The 21110-nt window shown below is 41.9% G+C and overlaps 2 protein-coding genes across 2 annotated transcripts in view; both read right to left on the reverse strand.

The window, feature by feature from the left end:
- Positions 1-9523, reverse strand: part of LOC122878467 (calsyntenin-2-like) — a 247021-nt gene extending 237498 nt beyond the window's left edge. Inside the window, exon 1 of the mRNA XM_044201270.1 lies at positions 9033-9523. Coding sequence (XP_044057205.1) covers positions 9033-9096 — 64 coding nt within the window. The 5' untranslated portion in view covers positions 9097-9523. The remainder of the gene's footprint in view (positions 1-9032) is intronic.
- Positions 9524-16801: 7278 nt separating this feature from the next.
- On the reverse strand, positions 16802-18363 carry LOC122878468 (lysophosphatidic acid receptor 6-like). Its single transcript, XM_044201271.1, has one exon. It carries the CDS (start codon positions 18299-18301, stop codon positions 17447-17449), a length of 855 nt encoding a protein of 284 aa, XP_044057206.1. The 5' UTR covers positions 18302-18363; the 3' UTR covers positions 16802-17446.
- Between the last annotated feature and the right edge of the window lie 2747 nt (positions 18364-21110).

Genomic DNA, 21110 nt, shown 5'->3' on the forward strand with positions numbered 1-21110 from the left:
TTTTGTTCTTTGTTTATGTGCATTCACAAATGTTTGGGTGTATAGGTATAAGCTCCTAAGCCAGCTCCTGTTCAGCCTGTAAGTGTCTAGCATATGGGATGACAACTGTTGCCTTCATGGGGAATGGACAGATTAATTGAAATTGAGCACAGATAGGAGAACAGACACACGAGTGATGAGCACTCAACACAACCATCAAGGCAAAATCATGCAGGGACCACTGTGTAGAGTGTATTTGTGTGTTGTGTACTTGCATGTTTGCCCTGGGCTTTAGTAAGAAATAAAAATTAACACTTGATTAATGTGTGTGAGGGCAGACCAATACCTGTGGATAATCATCAACCTTGCAAACCATTAGCAAATACATGCTGCTAACGGTTTCTAATGGGGTTATGTGTGTAGACTGACAATGAAGAGACCAAATGTTCCAGCTTCAAGTCATTTTGTCTCGATTTCTGTGATTTTACAGGTCTAACTGGCATTCATGTAGAACAGTCCTTCCTTAAAGGAATAGTTGCATGAATACACTTATTCCACATGAATTCTCACATGCCATTGTTGTGGCTGTTTACATCCCCCCCTCTGCTAACCCGGCATCGGCGTGCAACGCCATTCACACCGCCATAGCACAGCTCCAGACTCAACACCCGAGTGCCCTCATATTAATCTCGGGTGACTTCAAACCAACCAGTTTTTCAACAACACTGGCTAATTTCACCCAGTATGTGAATTGTCCTACTAGAGAGGAGAGGACACTGGACCTGCTGTATGCTAACATTAAGGACGCATACAGCTCTTCACCCCTCCCCCCTGGGTAGGTCAGACCACAACCTGGTTCACCTCAAACCCTGCTATGTGCCTCTGGTTAAAAGGCAGCCTGCGACCACAAGGACAGTAAGGAGATGGTCAGAGGAGGCCTATGAGACACTGCAGGAATGTTTTGAGGTGACAAACTGGGATGCACTCTGTGAGCCTCATGGAGAGGACATTGACAGGCTTACTGAGTGCATCACTGGCTACATTAACTTCTGTGTGGACTGCAATGTCCCAACTAAGATGGTCCACTGTTATCCAAATAACAAACCGTGGGTAACAAAGGACATCAAAGACACCCTGAATGCCAAGAGGAGGGCCTTTATTGATGGTAATAGGGAGGAGGTGAGGGCAATCCAGGCTGTGCCTGACTGCTGACCAGGTGAGAGGACAGCTGATGAAACTCCACTCAAACAAGGCTGCAGGCCCCGATGGTGTTTGCCCTGGGGTTCTAAAAGCCTGTTCCCCTCAGCTATTTGGAGTCCTTCAGCATGTCTTTCGACCTGACCCTGAGTCTTCAAAGGGTCCCTATTCTGTGGAAGACATCTTGCCTTGTTCCTGTGCCGAAGACGCCGCATCCCAGTGGCTCCAAGGACTACAGACTGGTGGCACTGACCTCCCACATATTGATGACCCTGGAGAGACTGGTGCTGGAACAGTTGCGACCCATGGTCAGACCCCTCCTGGACCCCCTTCAGTTGGCCTACCAGCCCCGGCTGGGAGTTGAGGACGCCATCATCTTCCTGCTGAACCGCATCTACACCCACTTGGACAAGCCAGCAAGCACGGTGAGGATCATGTTTTTTGACTTCTCCAGTGCTTTCAACACCATCCGGCCAGCCCTGCTGGCTGAGAAACTGGCACCGATGCAGGTGGATGCCCCCCTCGTGTCCTGGATTGTTGACTACCTGACTGGCAGACCACAGCTCATGCGTCTGCAGCACTGTGTGTCGGACAGCGTGGTCAGCAACACTGGGGCTCCTCAGGGGACTGTCCTCTCTCCCTTCTTCTTCACCATCTACACCACAGACTTCAGCTACCACACAGAGTCCTGCCACCTTCAGAAGTTTTCTGATGACTCTGCTGTGGTGGGATGTATCAGCGGTGGTGATGAGTCTGAGTACAGGGCTGTGGTGGGGAACTTTGTCTCATGGTGCACTACTACTTATTACTTATATTATTACATTGCATTATTATACCGTACATACTTATCATCAACCGGTAATCCACTTTGTACTTTACACTTTTTAAAAAAAAAATAATTTTATACTTATACCACTTGGTACTTAATTTATCTGACCTGTATTATAGTGTATTATATTTTTTGCGTAGTGCTTCTATTCCTGTGTGCATTGAAGTGATAGTGAGCAGCTGTAACAAAAGAGTTTCCCCTCGGGGATAAATAAAATATTTCTGATTCTGATTCACTTTCTTGCAGAGAGTTAGATGAGAAGATTGATACCACTCTCATGCCTGTATGATAAAAACATAGCCAGAACCAGCAGCCGATTAGCTTAGCATAAAGAGGAGAAGCTGTTAGCATGGCCCTGCCCAAAGGTAAGAAAATCCGCCTATTGACAAAGTGTAAAAACAATAATTTGCCTTTTTATGAAAGGTTATTTCTTGGCCGGCTAAGAAATAGTCCCAATGGTTCCCAAAATGTCAAAGTATTGCTTTAACTCCATGTTTAATCTGCCGACAGGCCACTGTTTAGTCAAGTGCATAGTAGGATAACTTGCACGTAGACATACTGTATGCCACAAAATAGTGCAGATTGTAAATTAAGTCAGAATTGATATTTGTCAGGGCTGATTAAATATACATTTTAGAGCACTGTGACCAATAAAATAATAATAGTTTTTCCCGCCTCTGACTCAGTGTGTGCTGGGATAAGCTACAGCCCCCTGCAAACTTGTACAGGATAAGAACATATAGGTAATGAATGGATGGATAAATGATTATTTTCATTAAAAATAGGAAACAGTAACACAATATTAACAATATACATACAAGTCACACAAAGTGAATGCCAACACTGGAAGCAGAGAGCTGTCTACAAGTACCTCAGCCGCTCTTCTGTTCTGTCTGCATGTCCATTATAAAAATCTGCACTCAACTCAGAGTGCTCCACTTGTCAAATGTGAAGATTTATGAGTCACAGAGACAAAGATCTGCAGCTTTCTCTCTGACCCTCTCTCCTCTCACTTGTCCTCTAACTCTCGCCATCTTCTCCCTCTGATCATTTCCTCTGAGGTCAGCCAGACCCAGCTGGCAGAGAGGGACGGGTCAGGCACTATCTGTCTGTATAACCCTTTGCTACTCATCACTATGTATGTATGTGTGTGTCATCACCCCACACTGAAAAATAGACAAATGGAGGAAAACAGGAGCAAATGGAGAAGAGGAGGACTGAAGTGGTGGCAGTAGGAGTAAATCCTGGAGTGTGTGTGTGTATAAGTGGTGTCTTTTCCATGTACTGTAGGCCATAAGAGCAAACCACCAAAGGACCATGGTGAGAGTCTGGCAAGACACTTGAAACATCTAACAAACTTGATTATCCTGAAGAAGTGGTGACTAAGTGCAGCACTGCAGTGATGACAGTGCTGCACATGCTCACACATAGACTTGCAGTTTTCGATATACGGCTTCATAAGATAATGATTTCTAGAAAGTCCAACTGAGTTCATATTAACCTTACATATGTCTTTATAATTCTTTGATTTTTACCTATCAAAGTTAGACAATGTAACTTTAGAAAGAAGAAATAAACTATACAGCCAAAAGTATGTGGACACCCCTATCTACATTTCTGTTAGCTATTCGATTTTGTAACTGTTGACTAGTCACAACTTTCACATACAGCATTGGGATACTTGTAAGAGTAGCAGTGGCAGAAAGTATGTGGAAAACCCTATCCTCCTTTTGTGTACTTTCAGTCTGGGTCTGTTTTCATGATTTGGGCTCAGCCCCTTTGTTTCAATTCAGGGAATTTTTAATGTGAAGGCATGGAGTGACATTTTAGACAATATCATCCAACTTTGCGGCAAGAGTTTGGGGAAGGCCCCTTTCCTGTTTCAACATGGCAATGCCTCTGTGCACAAGGCCAGGTCCATAAAAAAAATGTTTTGGTGTGGAAGAACTTGACCTCAGCCTCACCCAACACCTTTGGCGATGAATTGGAACACCAACTGTCTTAATAGTCCAACATCAGTGTAAGGAGCAAATCTCTGCAGCCAGGTTCCCAAATTTGATGGAAAGCTTGAAACCAGAAGAGTTGAGGATGTTAAAGAAGCAGATTAATGCCCATGCTTTTGGAATGAGATGTTCAACAATCACATGTGGGTGTAGTGTTTAGGTGTCCACATACTTTTGGCCATGTAGTGTAGCACATTCATTCTCTTCAAATGAAAAGTTTAACTCATAAGCAATAACATGCACCCATACTCAGTTCAATACATTCATGCTTGTGCTCTTCCTATACCAAGTTTTGGCATTCACCATTATGAAGTATCTTCCCCTTGTGACCACAGTGGCCACTGTTCAGCAAAAGTAGACTCAGTAAAACAGTATAATAAAACATGAATGAAAAGTTGAACTCATCCTATAAAACACACCCTCGGTCAATTCAATATTCAGGGGGTTTTCTGAAACAGCCTTACTTGGTCTGGTAATACCAATTCATGGTGGCTAATGTTAACTGTTAGCTAACTTTCCAAAATCAATTGTGGCGAGATTGTTTTTTATCTGCTGTTTCCAAGGTCAAGAATTAATTTTTAATCTCATCTCTCTTTTTCTCTAATTCGCCTATCATTGTCTTTCTGTTTTCTGTCCTTTAATTTCCTTTACCTTTCCTTCCTTGTTTTGTAAGTTCCTTTCGCTCCCTTTCCAGTCATTTCCTCTCTCTCCAAACACACCTCAAAAAGACACTCATTCTGCAAGACCCACTCTGGCCTTGCCACTGATCAAATCCTCTCTCTCTCTTCTCTTTCTATTTCTCTCTCTCCCTCACACTTTGCAGGGCAAATCAATGGGCCTTGGCTGCCAAGTATGGTCAGCCGTGAACACTCAAAGACACCAAAAAAAAAACAAATAAAAAGGAAGAGAAAGATGAGACACCCACTCACTGCACAGTGCTCCTAGTTCAGTCAGCTACTGAACTACATGCTCACACACACTGTGACTCCTCCTCCCTCCTCTTTCCACATCTCAAAAGACAATAGACTTGGAAGCGACAAAAATACTGGAGGGAACAAAAGAGTCAGATACAGTATATAGAGTAAAGATGGAGGAAGATGTCAGTGTATAAGGCACGGTGGAATGAGTTAGATAAGCACACACTAAGATCTGATAATAGCTTTCAGGGACAAAACTTCTTTTGATTTATGACTTTCATATGTTTACAAGGAGACAAACACCCACTCAACACTACTGTAACTCATCCCATACTTAACAATGAGGCAACAAGGAAAAGCTTGATTTCTCATTAGCAGTGAAAACAGCATTTGTTCACTAAGAAGCTAAAGTTCAATATGCTATAAGGAGCTGTGTGATACTGAGGCTTGCTGCAGAGCTTCATTTTGATCTGGTATCAGTAATCGCAGGATCACAGGAACCCTCCTTCCCCTCGTTTCGAAGACAATAGTTTAAACTTATCCACCCTGACTCACTCTCTTGCTCTGTCTTTTGTCTCTGATGGCTGTAGAACTGCGCTGGGATCAGTGGACTGGCGCCCCTCCATTGCCATTGCCACTAAGCCCTCCTACTCAAATGGCGCAAGGCTGTACCGAGATCAGCGAAGCTTTGAAAACGGACGACAAAGCGAGTGTTTGTAAAATAAATCTGTGATGTTCCTCCATGTCGCTGAGCCCTGTTTCCCCTGGCCACGGCGAGGCCGGGAAGGATTTGTGCCGCATCCTGTGTCACAGCCTCGTTGGAGGATTTATAGAGTGCTCCCATAATGCACTTTCTCTCTCCAAAGGGGGGACATAAATCTGGCTCTGTTTTTTTGTCACCCCCCTTTTTTATTTGCTAATGGGATCCTCAAATGACTATCCTCTTGGCTTTCTTCATCCCTTGTACGCGCACACAAAAGCACCAACTTACACATACAGACACAAATACAGAAGCCCTATATAGAAAACCATAAATTATTAGACCTGCATCAGTTAATCCTGCAACTTCACAAGCAAAATCTGAATCTGATCCCCTGATGTTCATGAGCTCTTCTCTGGTGAAAGAGCTCCGGTATTACAGCAGAAAACTGAATTTACAAACAACAATGCGCACCAAAACACAGAGGCAGCCGTCTGTGGCGCCATCTCGGATCTCTTCACCAGACTACAGCCACAACCTAAAGCTTGTTACCAAGAGGCCTCTTCCAAAGGCTGAATATTACATTCTAACTGTTTGCATGTTTACTGACAGAAAAAAAAATGTAGAGTGTTTATCTGGATATAATAAAGCAGTAAAAAGGTTCCACCAACAAAGAGGCACACAGTGGGTAGATGAATTAAAATATACTGTGCTGGTAATGAGCTATCTAAATTCAGAGTTCATATTGCTTGGAATTACACAAAAGCGGGGCTCCAGGCAGCACTGGCAAAAACTCTATAGCTCTAACTGCTTCGCTGCCAGAAGATTCTCCCTGTCGAGCGGTGACACGGTCGGTCCTGAGGAAATCGTTTGAGCCACAGGATGTATCTACGAATGCAATAATTCCTTTGTAAACGGCATCACCTCCTCGCCCATTTTTGCATACTTGGCGGCTGTCAACATGTTGGCTGCACTCTATCACTCTCCCCGCGCGAGCACGGGCGAACCCACGCACACACACCTACACACACACACACACACACGAGGGATGTTAGCACGTCAAGCTCTGATTACTGACAACTCTGAAACACATGCACACACATTTAGAGACACATGCACGCTAAGTCTGAATGGATGACTCGAGGGCGACGGTGATTAAAGGAAGTTGCACGTCCACGCTTTCCTGGAATGAAACGGTAGCTAAACAGAAAATGACAGGAGTAGCTGCGCTTCAAAGTTATCTGGAAAACAGGTTCGCATATGGGCGCTACGGAGGCGGATCCTTTGCCACACTTGACATGAATGCATTATTTCAGTTGTCATTTCAAAAACTTAAACAGAGAAACAGATTCAGGAGTAAGAAATGGCAGATGATTTAGGTTTGTTGCTTCTTATGGTTTCTGCTTCCTGCCAACTGTGACAGAAAATGGGAAAGGCAGCGATGGTCAGTGTAGCAACAGATCCTGCAGACAATATACTCTTATTTTCTCCTGGATTTAACTGCACTGTACAGTGGCCCTAGGGAATCAATTAGAACCATGGTGTGCATGGTTTTTCAACCCCCATTGACTTGCCAGGCCAGTAATTTGTTTACTTTAGCCAAGCTCTGGATACAAAAAAGTAATAAATCCTTCCTTACAATGCAACTATCCTGTTATTTCTTGTTGTATTACATTTGGACTTACCAGGTTAATACACAATATCCTCAAACAGATAACAATTTCTGCATGAGCACAGCACATGACAGTCACCCCACTGTTGCTTGCAAGTAAATCATATTTAAATGAAAGTGCATATGAGGCAAAAGCTTGACCTCTAGGCCAGGTCACAGCCTGCAGCAGGTTTATTAGCATATGTTTTCCCTCCACACTTAACAAAGATTGCAGCTGCAGCCAGGCAGCCAGCCAGCCGACCAGCAGGGAGGCCCTTTCCTGTGTCAGGACTCAGGAGGCAAGGAGGATAAACAACTTATCACACTTGTGGTGGTGTCTCTTGGCTGCCAGACGAAACTGACAGGTGTCACCTTGTTATTTCACTGTGTAAAAGCCAGCGTCGGTCTACAGGGAGTTGATTAGCACGAACCTGTAGCTGCATTTACCCGCTTACCTACGGCACATGCCAAGCTCACTGGAGAATTGAGCGGTCCCGCTGCAATGGGGATACTGATAGACCTAAATTTAGCTCAGTGGGGGAGCAGAACTGCCAGCAGTATGGCACACATTCATGACATCTGGATGTCATTATCAAATATCTGCGGCTTTGGGGATTATTTGTCATGTGTTTTGGAATTTTAATGAGCTAATTGCAGCTGTGAATTAAATTTGCCTGTTGATAAATCCCACCAATGCTTAATTTACATATGCATATAATGCACATTATTTCAGATGGCTTGATCAAAGTTTGGGTAAATTTGCAAAAGCTGCTGCTGACAGTTACGAACCTGAAAATCTCCCCACATTCCTGTAAACTAAACCTGGATGCTGTCATGTTGCCTGTAGAGGAAGTCTGCATTCACAGTCATCACAGTAGTTGCTGATTTGTTTCTTAAGCATATGATCATCTTTAGTATTTCTTTTAGCATTGGGAGTGATGTACTCATGCTTTCAAACCTGGACTTCCCTGTCCAGAAGTGAGTTGTGTGAATTCTATTTAAAGTGGGTGTTCACAATAAGCTAATTATGGGCCACATGTACACGTATAACAACAGTGTTTTAATGATATTCTGCCTATTCCAATGTCAAATATAATGAAAGGCATTGGAAGACCCCAAATGTTACTTTTTTGGAGGTTTTGACACAATATTTATTAAATGGACTCACAGATTATCTGCTCCACTTTACTCTTACCTACCTTTACCGATCAGTCGCAAACAAACCTTAACAGGAAAGACCCACAGTCTCCTTACATCTAACATGTAACAGAATGTTTCTCCTGCATCCAGCCCCTTATAATGTTAAGAGGATACTATATCACAACAAAACTGCAAGTCCCACAATCAATATTATAGTGATGCCACATGAGATTAACCCAAAAACTAGGCTATAATAAGGTCACGGGAAGCTCAGTATTGAGTACCACAGAAACACTCAATCTCAATAAAACTACTGCAGGGATGCCATAGAAGATACAACAAATACCCTCAAGTGCTATTAGGGGCTGTAATTATTAAGTACCCAGTCTCCACAAGTCCAAAGAGGAACACTGCAGGAAAATAATAGTCATCTTCTTGAAGAAAGCACATTAAAACACATAGACAGAGCCTTAGCAATCAGTTGTCTGTAATTTCAGATGGACATTTCTCTGCATCCACACACAGCCTCTCCTGCCACGTTCACCTATAATAAAGCCGTGCGCACTCGCAGATGCGCACCACACAGAGCAAGCAAGTTGCCCTTCATGTACCATACCTTTGGTGTGAGCGGCGCTCAACCCCAGAGCCACTACAGCCAACACGCCGGCTATTCTCAGCATCTTCTCGGTGGAGATTCAGCCCCGGGAAGGAGAGGGACTACGGCGACCTCTTTCCTCTTTTCTCCTCTTTTTTTCTTTCTTTCTTTATTTCTTTCTGTCTTTTTCCTCTCTCTCTCTTTCTCTCCTTCTCCTTTCCGTCCTCTCCCTTTTATTCAACGCCTGAGGTTCCCTCCTCTCTCTTCAGGCAGAGTGTGGAAACAGTTCACTGATATGTGGGATAAGACAGGCAGCGTGGAATGGAAGAAGGACACCAGGTGCCCGTAAAGCACCTCGCCGCACCGCGCGCGTCGCACCGCAGGTTGTGTGGACGGTCGAGGCAGCAACTAAAGTGGTTTCTGCTGAGACGGGACCAGAGAGCAGCGCACCCCGGGACCAGACCGAGCGACGTCACAGGGAGGAGAGAGACGGATTCAGGCGCTTTTTCTCCCCCACCCCCCCACCCCCCTCTCGCTCTCTCTCTCTCTTTCTCGCTCTCTCTCATCCTCCGCCTCCCCTCTCTCCTCCGCCCATCTCCTATCTCTGGAGCATCCCAGCCCACTCCAAATCACCGTGAGCCGGCCACGCTGAGGAGGGATCCATAATGAAAAGCCTTTGGAAAGCCTTGACCATCTTGTTTTAATTGACTCTATAAACAAGTCCCTAAATAAACAACACACGTGATAGCATTACTGGTGTCATGTATTTACAAAAAATCAAAAATTTTAGCGTATGCATACTTATAATAACAGTGTTAGTCTTAAAATGCCATTACAACGCCATTATAAACTCACTAAAGAACACTTAGTGCCTATAGTAAGGCTATAATAATAATGTAGGAATTAAAATGCCACACAATTAAGTCACTGTAAACTCAGAATGAGTACCACAGACACATATGTGATATAAATACTCCAGTATTTGTGTTACCTGCCTGAGGACGCAATTAATCTTGCTAAAATATTACCATTATGAAATGTTTTATTTAATTAATTTAACAAAATATTATCAGCCCAATTTAGGCCAACCTTGGCACACAAGTCTGCACCTCCTGTTTTTTACTTTTAAATTCACCTTTTTAGGTTCCCCAAAAAACATTTCTGATTTTTTTGTAACTGCTTACCAACAGTGATATTTATGGACTAAAGGATTTCAGTTTAGCTTAAGGACTGAATTTGAATTTCTAAGAAAAAGAGGGAAAGATAGATAGACAGACTTTAATATAACTGGAATGCGAAGACATTTAACTCAGTATTTTTCTTATTATAGAGAAAGCATTCTGCTTAAATGTCAAATATTCTCATTTCTTTCTACACTATGCAATAAAATTAAAAATCTCTGAGCGATGTGGCTCATTTTGCCAGAGAGAATGTTATTGTTTCCCATGTTTCACAGAAAGAAATCCTCATTTCATTCTTTCAGTTTGTCTGTAAGGTGTGTGTGTGTGTGTGGGCATGTGTTGGCATGCATGCGAGTGTGTGCATGTGTATTTGAGGGGGGGTTTCGGTCGGTGCTGGGCAGTAGGATTAATAATAACTTTTTCAATTTTCCTGAGTAGCCTATCTCAAAGGAACTTTTCTCTTGGACTATCTCTGCTGGTTAAGGATTATTCTGGGAGGCAGAGAAAATATTGCCAGTGTTATCTAGAGGCAGAAAAATAAATAATACAAACAGATGACAATGCACAGATTTGAATCCACACCATCCACTGATGAAATTAAATTTGGTCTTCTTTTCACTTGGAAATGACCTAAGTGGTGTAGAGCCGACAAAAAGGCTTTCCTGGGCTTGTGTACAACGATGTGAGTGAGAAACCAAAGCAGTGATTCTCAAACTGAGGTGCGGGAACCCTCAGGGGGCCCAATGTAACATGGGAAATATTTAAATTAGAATATTTTAGTGCTTACTAAATTATATTACTTTAATGCCATCAACTATTATGTACACATAATATAATATTAAATCAAAATGAATGAAAACAGGTCAATTGTAATATCTTGTTCCCTATAATATCAAAAGTTGCTTCTCCATTTTCAACATTTAAGGACATACAGTGTAGGCTAATATATTCCTCAAGGCTTTACAGCACATCCACTGATCTTCTCCAAATTATAGCCATTAATCAACAAAAACAAATATGGTAACACAGAAAAGCTGTGCGCGAAATATCTAATCTTAATCTAGCAAGGCAAGACACCTGGTTGCCCAGGGGGCATGGGATTTTAATATGACTTTCTATATCAGTGACTGGGCTGCATCAGGCAAAAACACTTTCATTTTTTCATCCAGGCTATTTTCAAAATTACAACCTGCTGCAAAAGGCCAATTTTGTTAGAATTCGGTTTCTGCTCTCTAGGTTTTTGATGCTTTTTCATTATTGACACACATTATGCCCACTAGGCTACCATATCCACCACCCTGGGAATAGTGAATTGTGAGCTATAATGCTAATGTGATATCACACTGTGTCCGTCTGTCTGCTCAGAGTCCAGGGGGAAAAAAACAAAAAAAGTTTCTCTCATACTAGGTGTATTAGGCAGTCTAACCTGGCTGAGTAATTTAATGTGCAATTCTATTTGTCTCCTGTAAGTATTTCACTTTTGGGAGATATTAGTGACATACATTACTGGTGGCCATTTGCTGTGTGGGTTGCTAAATGATCTTCAATACGAAGAAGATGAGGATATCAGTTTAAAATTGATGACTACAGTGTAGTGTAGTAAATATATAATGTGTTGTGAGAGCTGTCAGAGTTTGCCCCTCCCAGAACAAGTAAAGCACCAACAAGGATTTAAATAAGGTCTTTTTAAAAGCACTGCTGCCTGCAGGGAAGTCAGCTCTCATTGGTGTCAAAGCACAAGGACGCTTTAAGGTTGTCTAAAGTATTGACAAGCTAAAAATGTCACATAATGCCTTGTGTGCTCACAAAACATCAGCGACCACAGTGACCTGCAGTGCTGGAATTAACAACAACTTTGCCAAGAAAGTTTGTTTGTTTTATAAATTCATCGCACTGTAATGAAGTAGGTGTAATAGTTTTGTTTTGTATTGATTTTTGAGTAAAATCTCAAGGCTGCAGCTCATGGTGCTAATGAGTCACCCTCAGTGCACCTGGGTGACATTTCACTTAGTGGAACATATAGAAGCTTTTGTCACTAAGCAGACTCACAGTCAGCAATAAGCTAATGTATGTTATATTTCTTTGCAGAGATGTTTGAGTTATTGCTGAACATCATTGAACCCAGAATTCTGTATAATTGACAATGCAAGTAGCTATTATGAATGGTCAAGCTTTTTTTCAGACACAATGTCCATACAGTCTTTTCACAAAATAACAATACCTAACACAATATAATGTCCATGTTCTTGTCTTGTCACTGCTGTACACACTATACCGTTGAGATGCAGGAATATGTTATACATAGAAATCCATTTTCCACCTTTATCTTTCAGACAGGGAATACACACCCAAGAATACTGTTGCACAGAGAGACACAGTTTTTCAGCAAAGCAGGACTGGGTGGATATCCCTCTGTGCACAGCAAGTGTGACAGATAGAAAAGCACACCCATGCATCTTAATTTGATCATTTACTGAACACATGGTGAGAATAGAAAAACCATCTTCTTCATTGCTGAAACCAATAGCCCATTGTGCTGTTATTTGGTATATAATCATGGAGAGAAGTGCATGCTTTATATGTGCATTTTTCTTATACCAAGTTCCACTTGAATGTTTGAACATTAGCTTGGGGGGAAATGTGTTTAGACATTTACATTTAAATCAAAGATTCTGCTTTCCAAGGAATACATTTATACTTGAGATTGCGGAGTAGGTCCAAGCCAGATGGCACCCTGCTGCTGTTCCTGTCATTCTCCTTCCTGTCCGGCGCTGCTCCTGGACGCGAGACAGCTCCTAAAGCCTCATTGTCCATCTTTGTGTCTTTGAGCAATCAACTATCGCCTTCCTCCTTCTTATCTGTCCCTCAACCGAGATGTCATTTTGTCTAAACTAATCACCCTCCCGTGTTTCTATTTGTCCCGTCTTTCATCCCATATCTCCTCTTGCACCCTCCCTTTGTTTCGCCTGATGCCTCCATCTTCTCCTCAGCCCTATACATGGTCTAATCACTCTGCTGACACCAAATTCCGATCTCTCTATACACCCCTCTCCGCCCTCGCTCTCCAGTTAGTGTGTGTGACAGAGTGCAGTGCCTCCGCATACTCTCACTGACAGCTGGCTCACATTGGAGGAGGAGGGGAGGGGAGGCAGGGGAAGGGAGGGATGAGAGGAGGTAGAGAAAGGCAAAGAGATAGACCATCATCCCCCCGGCGTTTCCCCCCGGCTCTTTCTGAGGAAGTGTCGGTGGCGCCGCTTTGATGCCACCTACATCATGCAGAGGTCTGAAGCTGTGAGAGTGCCTTCTGGCCCCGTTTTGCCTCGCCTCACTGGCAGGAACTGGGCCAGAAGTTGTCATCTGCTCAAAGCCTCGCACGTCTCTCAATCCCATTACTGAAAACTATAAAAGTAAATATTAGTTCCTCTCCAGTCAGACAATGAAAATTCACATTCCAAAACTTTTTTTTTTACTTTACTCAACCTAATTTTGCTCTTTTCTCCTTCTCTTTTTCATTGAAACTTTAAGGGACCATACCAGTGGTTTTGCACTTTTAGCCCATTCATTATTAAATCATATACATTACAGCTAAACAGTATGCAAAGCATTAAATAATTAGTTCAAACTTTAAACAGGTCAGTCAGTAGAATTACACAACTCAAGCTTTCAAGGGTCTAATTGATTTTCACACCGTGAGCAAATGAATGGAAACCAATGACTGCATGAAACAGTGGGATAAATAAATCCAAAAATGTACATTTTTATAGCATGCAGTGAAAATATTCAGCAATAATGAAAAGTATCAATGATTTGTATTTAAGGCTTAGATTAGTTGGCTGCTGGCTGTAGATTCACATTGCCAGTGAGTTATTATCATCTGTGTCATCTAACTTTCGACAAGAGAGCGAGTAAGCGCATTTCTGCTGATTGTATCATTGGTGAGTATACACAGTGAGTATATATACAGTAAAATGAAAGTAAATATGTGTTGTTGTTATAGCTGCTACCAATACCTACTGTGCAGGTAGCAGCTGTTTCATTACAACAAGATTATCATGATTATCAAGTATTGTCATGATATCAGCTCAAAACAGATTTCATCAGATTTTTCTGCATGTTTTCTCTTACATGCAGGCCTGTGACACTGAGCAAGCAGTTGGCTGATATTTACTCCGTTTCCTGATCTCTACCTCTACGTGCCTCTGCCCTTTTTTGGAGGGTGTAGTAACAATTCATATTAAAACAACATCTATAGAGGGTTGAACCCAAATCACATGCTGCAGTTTTGAATGAAAATGTGTTGCTGTTTATCCAAAAGGCAAAAGGAAAGAATAGCGAAAGGAGGATTGCTGTTCCTCTGCTCTTTGGTGTCTCCTCTGTCCATTCAGTAGCTCAGTATTTGTTTTTGTCTGTTCTTTTTTTCTCTTTGCTCTGTTTTTGGCTCTTTGTGCTGCCTGACTCTCCACAGTCACCAAAGCTGCTGCTGTCTTTGAATAGCAGTCCTCCTCTGGTCCAAGGCAGACTTGGCTGCAGCACAACAGGCTTGTTTGTGGGTCTTGGCAGCGATGCTTGCAGACCTGAATGTACCTGCTTAGGTGCTTTTTTTGTAGTGTACTTATGTGAATGTTAATGTTTGTGTGTGTGTCCTAGGGGAAGGAAGAAAGCAAGACAGACACACAGAGAGAGAGAGAGTGTGTGTGTATTTCCTGTTTTTACCCTAGGGGTAGAGGGTCAGCTGACCGTGACCAGCCTTAGCAGATGCATTCATAACACAGTCAGACCCTCCCCTCCTTCCAGATCTGGGATATCAGTCACTTTCAGATGGAGAGCACTAAACAAACATGAGCTTGACCTTGATGCACACATAAACAAGGAAAACACACATACATATATAAATTAAAGGCAATTCAGAAACATACAAATAAATCCGAACATACACACATGGATGGAAAGCTGTATGTACGCAGTTCTGTTCTAAACCTCAAACATTTCCCCATGAACACAAATCCAGCTGATTTCAACCACGTACAAAAACAATCTGCTCCACACTGAAAAAAGGCTGTCATACATACTGTATAGGTTGTTTGGAGTTGGGGTGAAATAGCAGGTAAAATTAATTTGACTTCATGGCCTCAGCAGAGTAAGGACGAGACTGAACAAACAGTGAGTGCAGTACTATGGTGTATTATGGCTAAAAACCAACACAGAGGTGAGGCTGTATAAACTAGGGGCTGTATTTGTGTTCAGCCTCCCAGCATTCAACTTCCCCCAGTCGAGAGTACTGGCAAAGGTCACATTAAACATATATGGAGCTGCTTGAGGGAGGAAACTGCCTCCGCGCAGGTCTCCAATTTATGAAGGGTCATGATAAAGCAAGAACTGGCCAGCAGCAGCCCTATAGATGACCTGGCTTTTTACTTAAAAAGGGCAACATTTAATACATACAAATAACTATCTTTTGAATCGTCACTCGCTAAAAGGAGCTCACATGTACAAGAGTGAAAGCTCAGACCACAATTAGAGGGATGCTGGGTGAAATATGAACGTACGCATTAAAAGTGTTGCAGAGGACGAGCGCTTCAGTATATGTGGTTTCTGCGGTTTGGTTTTGCTCCATCAGCGCTCTAGTTAACAAACAAGAAACATATATATAAAAATGTGTGTGTGTGATGGGGTTGTTGTGATGGCAAGGTTATATCATGCTGTTGTTTCCATGACTAGATGATCAAGTAGAGGGCTTACCTGATGTAGAGTGTCCTAATTGTCAACAGTAAATCCTCAGGCTGTACTTCCAGACATTACATCTGGATTGTTTCAAATCTAGATCCTTTTTGAATCAATTTGCTACAGGCATATACAGATGCCCCTCCATTTGGCAAAGCTTATAGGACTTGAGTGCTGCTGGCTCCTGAACTGAGACACTGACAAAAAGCACAAAAGCCTCCGCTGCATCACAGGATTTATAACCAAAGACGCACGAGACAGTGCCAAATTATGTTAAAAGCAATCAAAAGAAAAGCTAACAGGGATGAAGGAGGATTATGTCTTATCCCTAAACTGAAAGTTTACCATTAGCATTTTGCTGCCACCTACTACACACTGTGTGTGTACATATATATATATATATATATAGAGAGAGAGAGAGAGAGAGAGAGAGAGAGAGAGAGAGAGAGATAAAAGAATACATGAGATAAGAAAATTTAAGACCAGTATGTCAAGAACACCAAATAATATTTGCAATGGCTTATTTTTGCCTTCATTATTAATTCCAAATTGCTGCTTGCATTAAGTGTTTTTGAGATTATATTATTGCACTGTAAAATCTAAAAAAATGGTGGAATCAACTAATCTTTTATCATTGAATTAACGTAAATATGCAAGTTTTATTAATTTCAAGTTAATTCAAAGTAAAATGTCTCTGTTTAATTTTCAGGCCTATTTCAGAATTTACAAAGATAAATTCGTCTGACTTGAAGTCTTGTGACTTGAAATGATTTTGATAATTTTGTTTGTTTATAAGAAAACTCCAGTACCAGTACCCTGTACTGTTGTGTATCACAGAATACGGTGGGAAAATACATATCTCTGGAGAAAACACGACAGAGAGAAGAGTTGGCAAAGAGATGGCTTCTTTATTAGGAGGCAGGAAAACACAACATCTGCACTTGAGCAGGTCCTTGTATACACTGATACCCCAGCACAGAAGGGGAACTTAAGTTGAACCAGTTTTAAATGTGTGTAAAGGATGCAACACATCTGCAATATGTCAGAAAGAATGAGTAATAGTAGTAGCATATTGTATATATTTTTAGGTTTTATATGACTTGACTTGAATTGAGGCAGCTCCAAGAATACCTTTGCTTTTGGCTATTTGCCTTTCTCGCCGTTGCTGTGTGTTGTTGTCCCTATTAAAGCTAATGTAGCCAACACAGATCTCACAGGTCAGTCATGTAAGATTTATTCATAGTCATGGCATGTGTATTCAATGCAAGTTACCAAGATGCCTGGGGATCCAATTTTGTTCAGATTTTTGCAGCTCAGATGGGAACTGAAAAAAATGTGTCTTCACATGCATGGAAATATCAGATCTGTGTCACACAGTGGAAAAAACAACCACTGAAAGTCAGTTGCGCTAAGTTAACCTAAATCTTTATCTGTTTCAGATAATCCAACACCCCTGTATTAAAAAACAAATGTGTACATATTCTGTTGAAGTAGTATTTAATGCCACCTGTCTCTGTCTATTGTTATCACCAACTATTCTCTTGCAAGAGAGATATCTACATCCTCTTTTTTCTTCCAGAAACCGTCAAAAGAAAAGTAATACAACAGAGGATCCAGACAGCAGTTCACACTAGCAAGACATACCAGTGGCGAGATTGCACTTTTCCACTCTTTAAAGAAAATAAACAATGACAGAGGCAAGAAAAATACAGTGAACATCATCAAGTTCATGACAAAAATCAGCATGACATTCACCTTGTTGATGATCCTTGCAGACTCACTTAGATGTCTGTGTATAGTCCAGGACACCAAAGCGGTGCACACAATGTTGACTGCCAGCAAGGTGAACACCAGCACAGGCTGAAAAAAAGCAATTGGGGATCTATGCGGCTGACTAAATTCAAAACAGGAGGATTCAGTGAGGTTGTTTAAAAATCTTTTAAAGTCCACGCTCTCTGGGATGTTCACCACCGACACAATCAGCCAAACGAGCGCAGCAGCTTTCCAGGCGCTGGAAGAGGTTCGAAGATGGCGTGACCTCAGAGGATAAACCACAGCCAGCAGCCGGTCCACACTGATGAAGGTGATGAAGATGGAGCTGGAACGGATGTTGTTGCGAAAGAGCATTGTGATCCAGATGCACGCCATTCTGCTCAGAGGCCAGGTGCCTGTGGCATAAAAGTAGACCCTCATGGGCAAGGAGATGACGAGTAGCAGGTCTGAGATTGCCAGGTTGACCATGAAGATGGCAGTGGGGGATCTGAGGCTGTGGCAGCGTAAAAATATCCACAGCGACACAGCATTGAGAGGCAGACCCAATGCCATTATAGATCCAAACGCCAGAGCGTACACCGTGTTCATTTTTGTCTCTGTTATGTTTTCACCCATAGTACCGTTGTGTGTTTTGCTTCTGTGCGAAATGCAGAAGTTCAGGCGGGTGAATGCAATGACAGAAACCACAATAACCCCACCTCCTTGCAAATCAGATTGATAAAGTTCAGTGTGCACAAAGACTGCTGCTACATGTTGCAGTGGTGGAAAATATTGAAACAGGAAACTTAAACAAGAGTTGAAATACTGTGATGTTCAAGTAGAACAGGTTGTGTGGGAGTGAAGTCATAGAAAAGAAACTAAAACCACAACTGTGTGTAGAGTCCTACACAGTCCTCCATTAACCCTTATTCCATAAGCCAATGCATATTTTGACATGTCTTTTATAGTTTCAATTAAGAGGGAACACATGAGGCAAAAGGTGGGGTACACAAACAGTATTAATGAATAACTTCTTTGGGATTTTAAACAAATAAAATATATTTAAAGAATAAAAGTCAAAATGTTGGCTAAAAACAGGCGGTGTTCCTATATAAGATTTAGCATCAGCTAAACATACACAATGGCAGATTCTTCTCTGTCATTAATACATTCTGTGTTTCTCTGTCTCAGCCATGAACTTTTGCAGATGGCAGTCACCTGATTTCCCAGTCACCTGATCTCCACACCCTACTGGACACCTCCTCCTCACTCCCACATCAAGCCACCCCTGTCCCTCATTAACCCCAGTGTGTATACGCAATACATACATGCTTCTCTTGCCATTCGCCAGACCGTCTACTGTGCCACAATAGTCATAGCGTTTCTACCCTTGTGTTGTTCTGCCTGTTCCAGATCTCTGCCTGTGAGTTCTGCTTTTGAGTTCACACCACGTTCACGGCTGCTGAGAATCACGTTTAGAAGGTTCCAGCTACACTCACACAGGTTGTGTATTGAACTAGGAAGATGGAGTCATGCACCACCTGACCAACACCTTTTGCTTGTGTGGCAATGGCATATGAATGACATGTAATGCTATGTCAGTGAAAAAGACAAAGTGTCTGTGCTCAGTGTGCGCTGCAGGGCTGAAGGTGCATCTTAAGCCCAATTTTACCAACGCTGGTAACACATCTTGCTCAGCAATTTATCAGTATCACTGTGTGTGTGTGGTCATTGTCACAAACACTTGTGGTTTATTGTTTTTAACTGCATGTACTTCTCTTTTCAATCTGAGTATAACTCACCACAGACAAGAAAGTCTAAAAAGGAAAGTTATGTTGCAAACTTGTCTGAAAATGTTGGTAGTTTAGTAAATGTATCTATGTGCTGTCAGAATTGTAAATACAATATTGTTTGGACCTAATGTTTTTATTTGATTTCTTAAAGGAATAGTTCGACATTTTTGGAAATATGCTAATTTGCTTTCTTGCTGAGAGTGAGATGAGAAGATCAATACCACTCTCAAAAAACGAGAGCTGTGCTGATCTTCTCGTCTAACTCGGCAAGAAAGGGAATAAGTGCATTTCCTAAAATTTCAAATAATTCCTTTTAAAGTGACATTTTATATTTTTGTAATGTTGTATTGAAGTCAGTAGAGGAACTATGAATCGTGTGTATGGCAGATACACAGTTTCCACTTTGTCATTGTGGGATATTTTCTGTAGATTTGTAATCTCAGTTAATCCATCTGGATTTCAAGTCCCATCACAACAAAATGCAGAAATGTCAAAGGCTCTGAATATACATGCATTGCGCCTTAACACGTGCTGACTACACTGCATACTGAGAATGTTACTTTTCTCACTGTATGCACTACATAATAGAAATTGCATGCAAAATTACACCTTTTTCTGTCATAGTTTGAGGTTTTGTCCTGTTTCTTGTTTTATTTTGTAGTATTCTCCGCCCCTTGTGTGTCTTGTGGTTTTACTTCCTGTCTTTGTTTGGTTAGATTGTTGGCCCCTCTTGATTGTTTGCACCTGTGTCTCGTTGTCTCACCTACCTTAGTGTATTTAGTCCGGGTCTTTTCTTTTGCTCGTTGTCTTTGTCATGTGCATTTTTTTGTTGTACTTTGTTCCCGTGTCCAGCATCCTGGCATTTCTTACCGTGAGGTCTATGGTATTGATTATTTGTTCCTTGGACCTTGCTTGTACTGTGGACTTGTGAACTTTTGCCTGCCCCCTGTCAGATTTGTTTGCTTTGTTTGGATTTGTTCTCTGTTTTGACTGCTGTCTGTCACACTACACAAGCCAGCTACCCGTCCTGTTCTGCCAGCCAAGCCAGAACCTACACTCCCTGTCTCCGTCCCCGGAGCCTCGCAGCCCTGGAAGAGCTCAGATCCCCCAGTTTGCTTGCAGTTTATAAAATAAATGATTGCTACCTCATCCACTTACCACTTTCTTGTATCCTGCATTTGGGTCCTTAAACTGTGCACCACAACATTTTCAAGTGTAAATCTAGAAATACACTAGGACACCACCTGGGAAAGTGTGCAATCACACCATGGCAGCAACTACCGAACTTAATACCTTATCACCCAATCTCCAATTTACCACTTGTGCACTTTTTCCGTCAAATAACCTTTTGAATGATTGATCAAAATGGCAGCTGTAGTGACAGCAATTATGTGATTTTTTTGGGTTTTTTTTTTGCCTGACACTTAAATAAAAGGCGAGGATCCTTTTGGGAGTATTAGGCTGGCTCATCAATACATGCAGGGCACAAGAGAGCCTAAATTGATTTCTCTGGTAAAAGCAAGGATGCCATTTTCTCTAGGCCCTAATATTTAAGAAACTTGAGTGCTTCTCAAGACAGATAATGCTTGTTATTAGTGCTGCAGGTAAAAACACTGCATTAAAATGCTGGGCCTGCTGCTGGTGTAGACAGC

Source organism: Siniperca chuatsi, linkage group LG7 (genome assembly GCF_020085105.1).
Source record: "Siniperca chuatsi isolate FFG_IHB_CAS linkage group LG7, ASM2008510v1, whole genome shotgun sequence".
NCBI classification, from domain to species: domain Eukaryota; kingdom Metazoa; phylum Chordata; class Actinopteri; order Centrarchiformes; family Sinipercidae; genus Siniperca; species Siniperca chuatsi.

Coding starts and splice junctions, on each gene's coding strand:
- LOC122878468 (XM_044201271.1), bottom strand. CDS start 18,301: ATGGGTGAAAACATAACAGAGACAAAAATGAACACGGTGTACGCTCTG.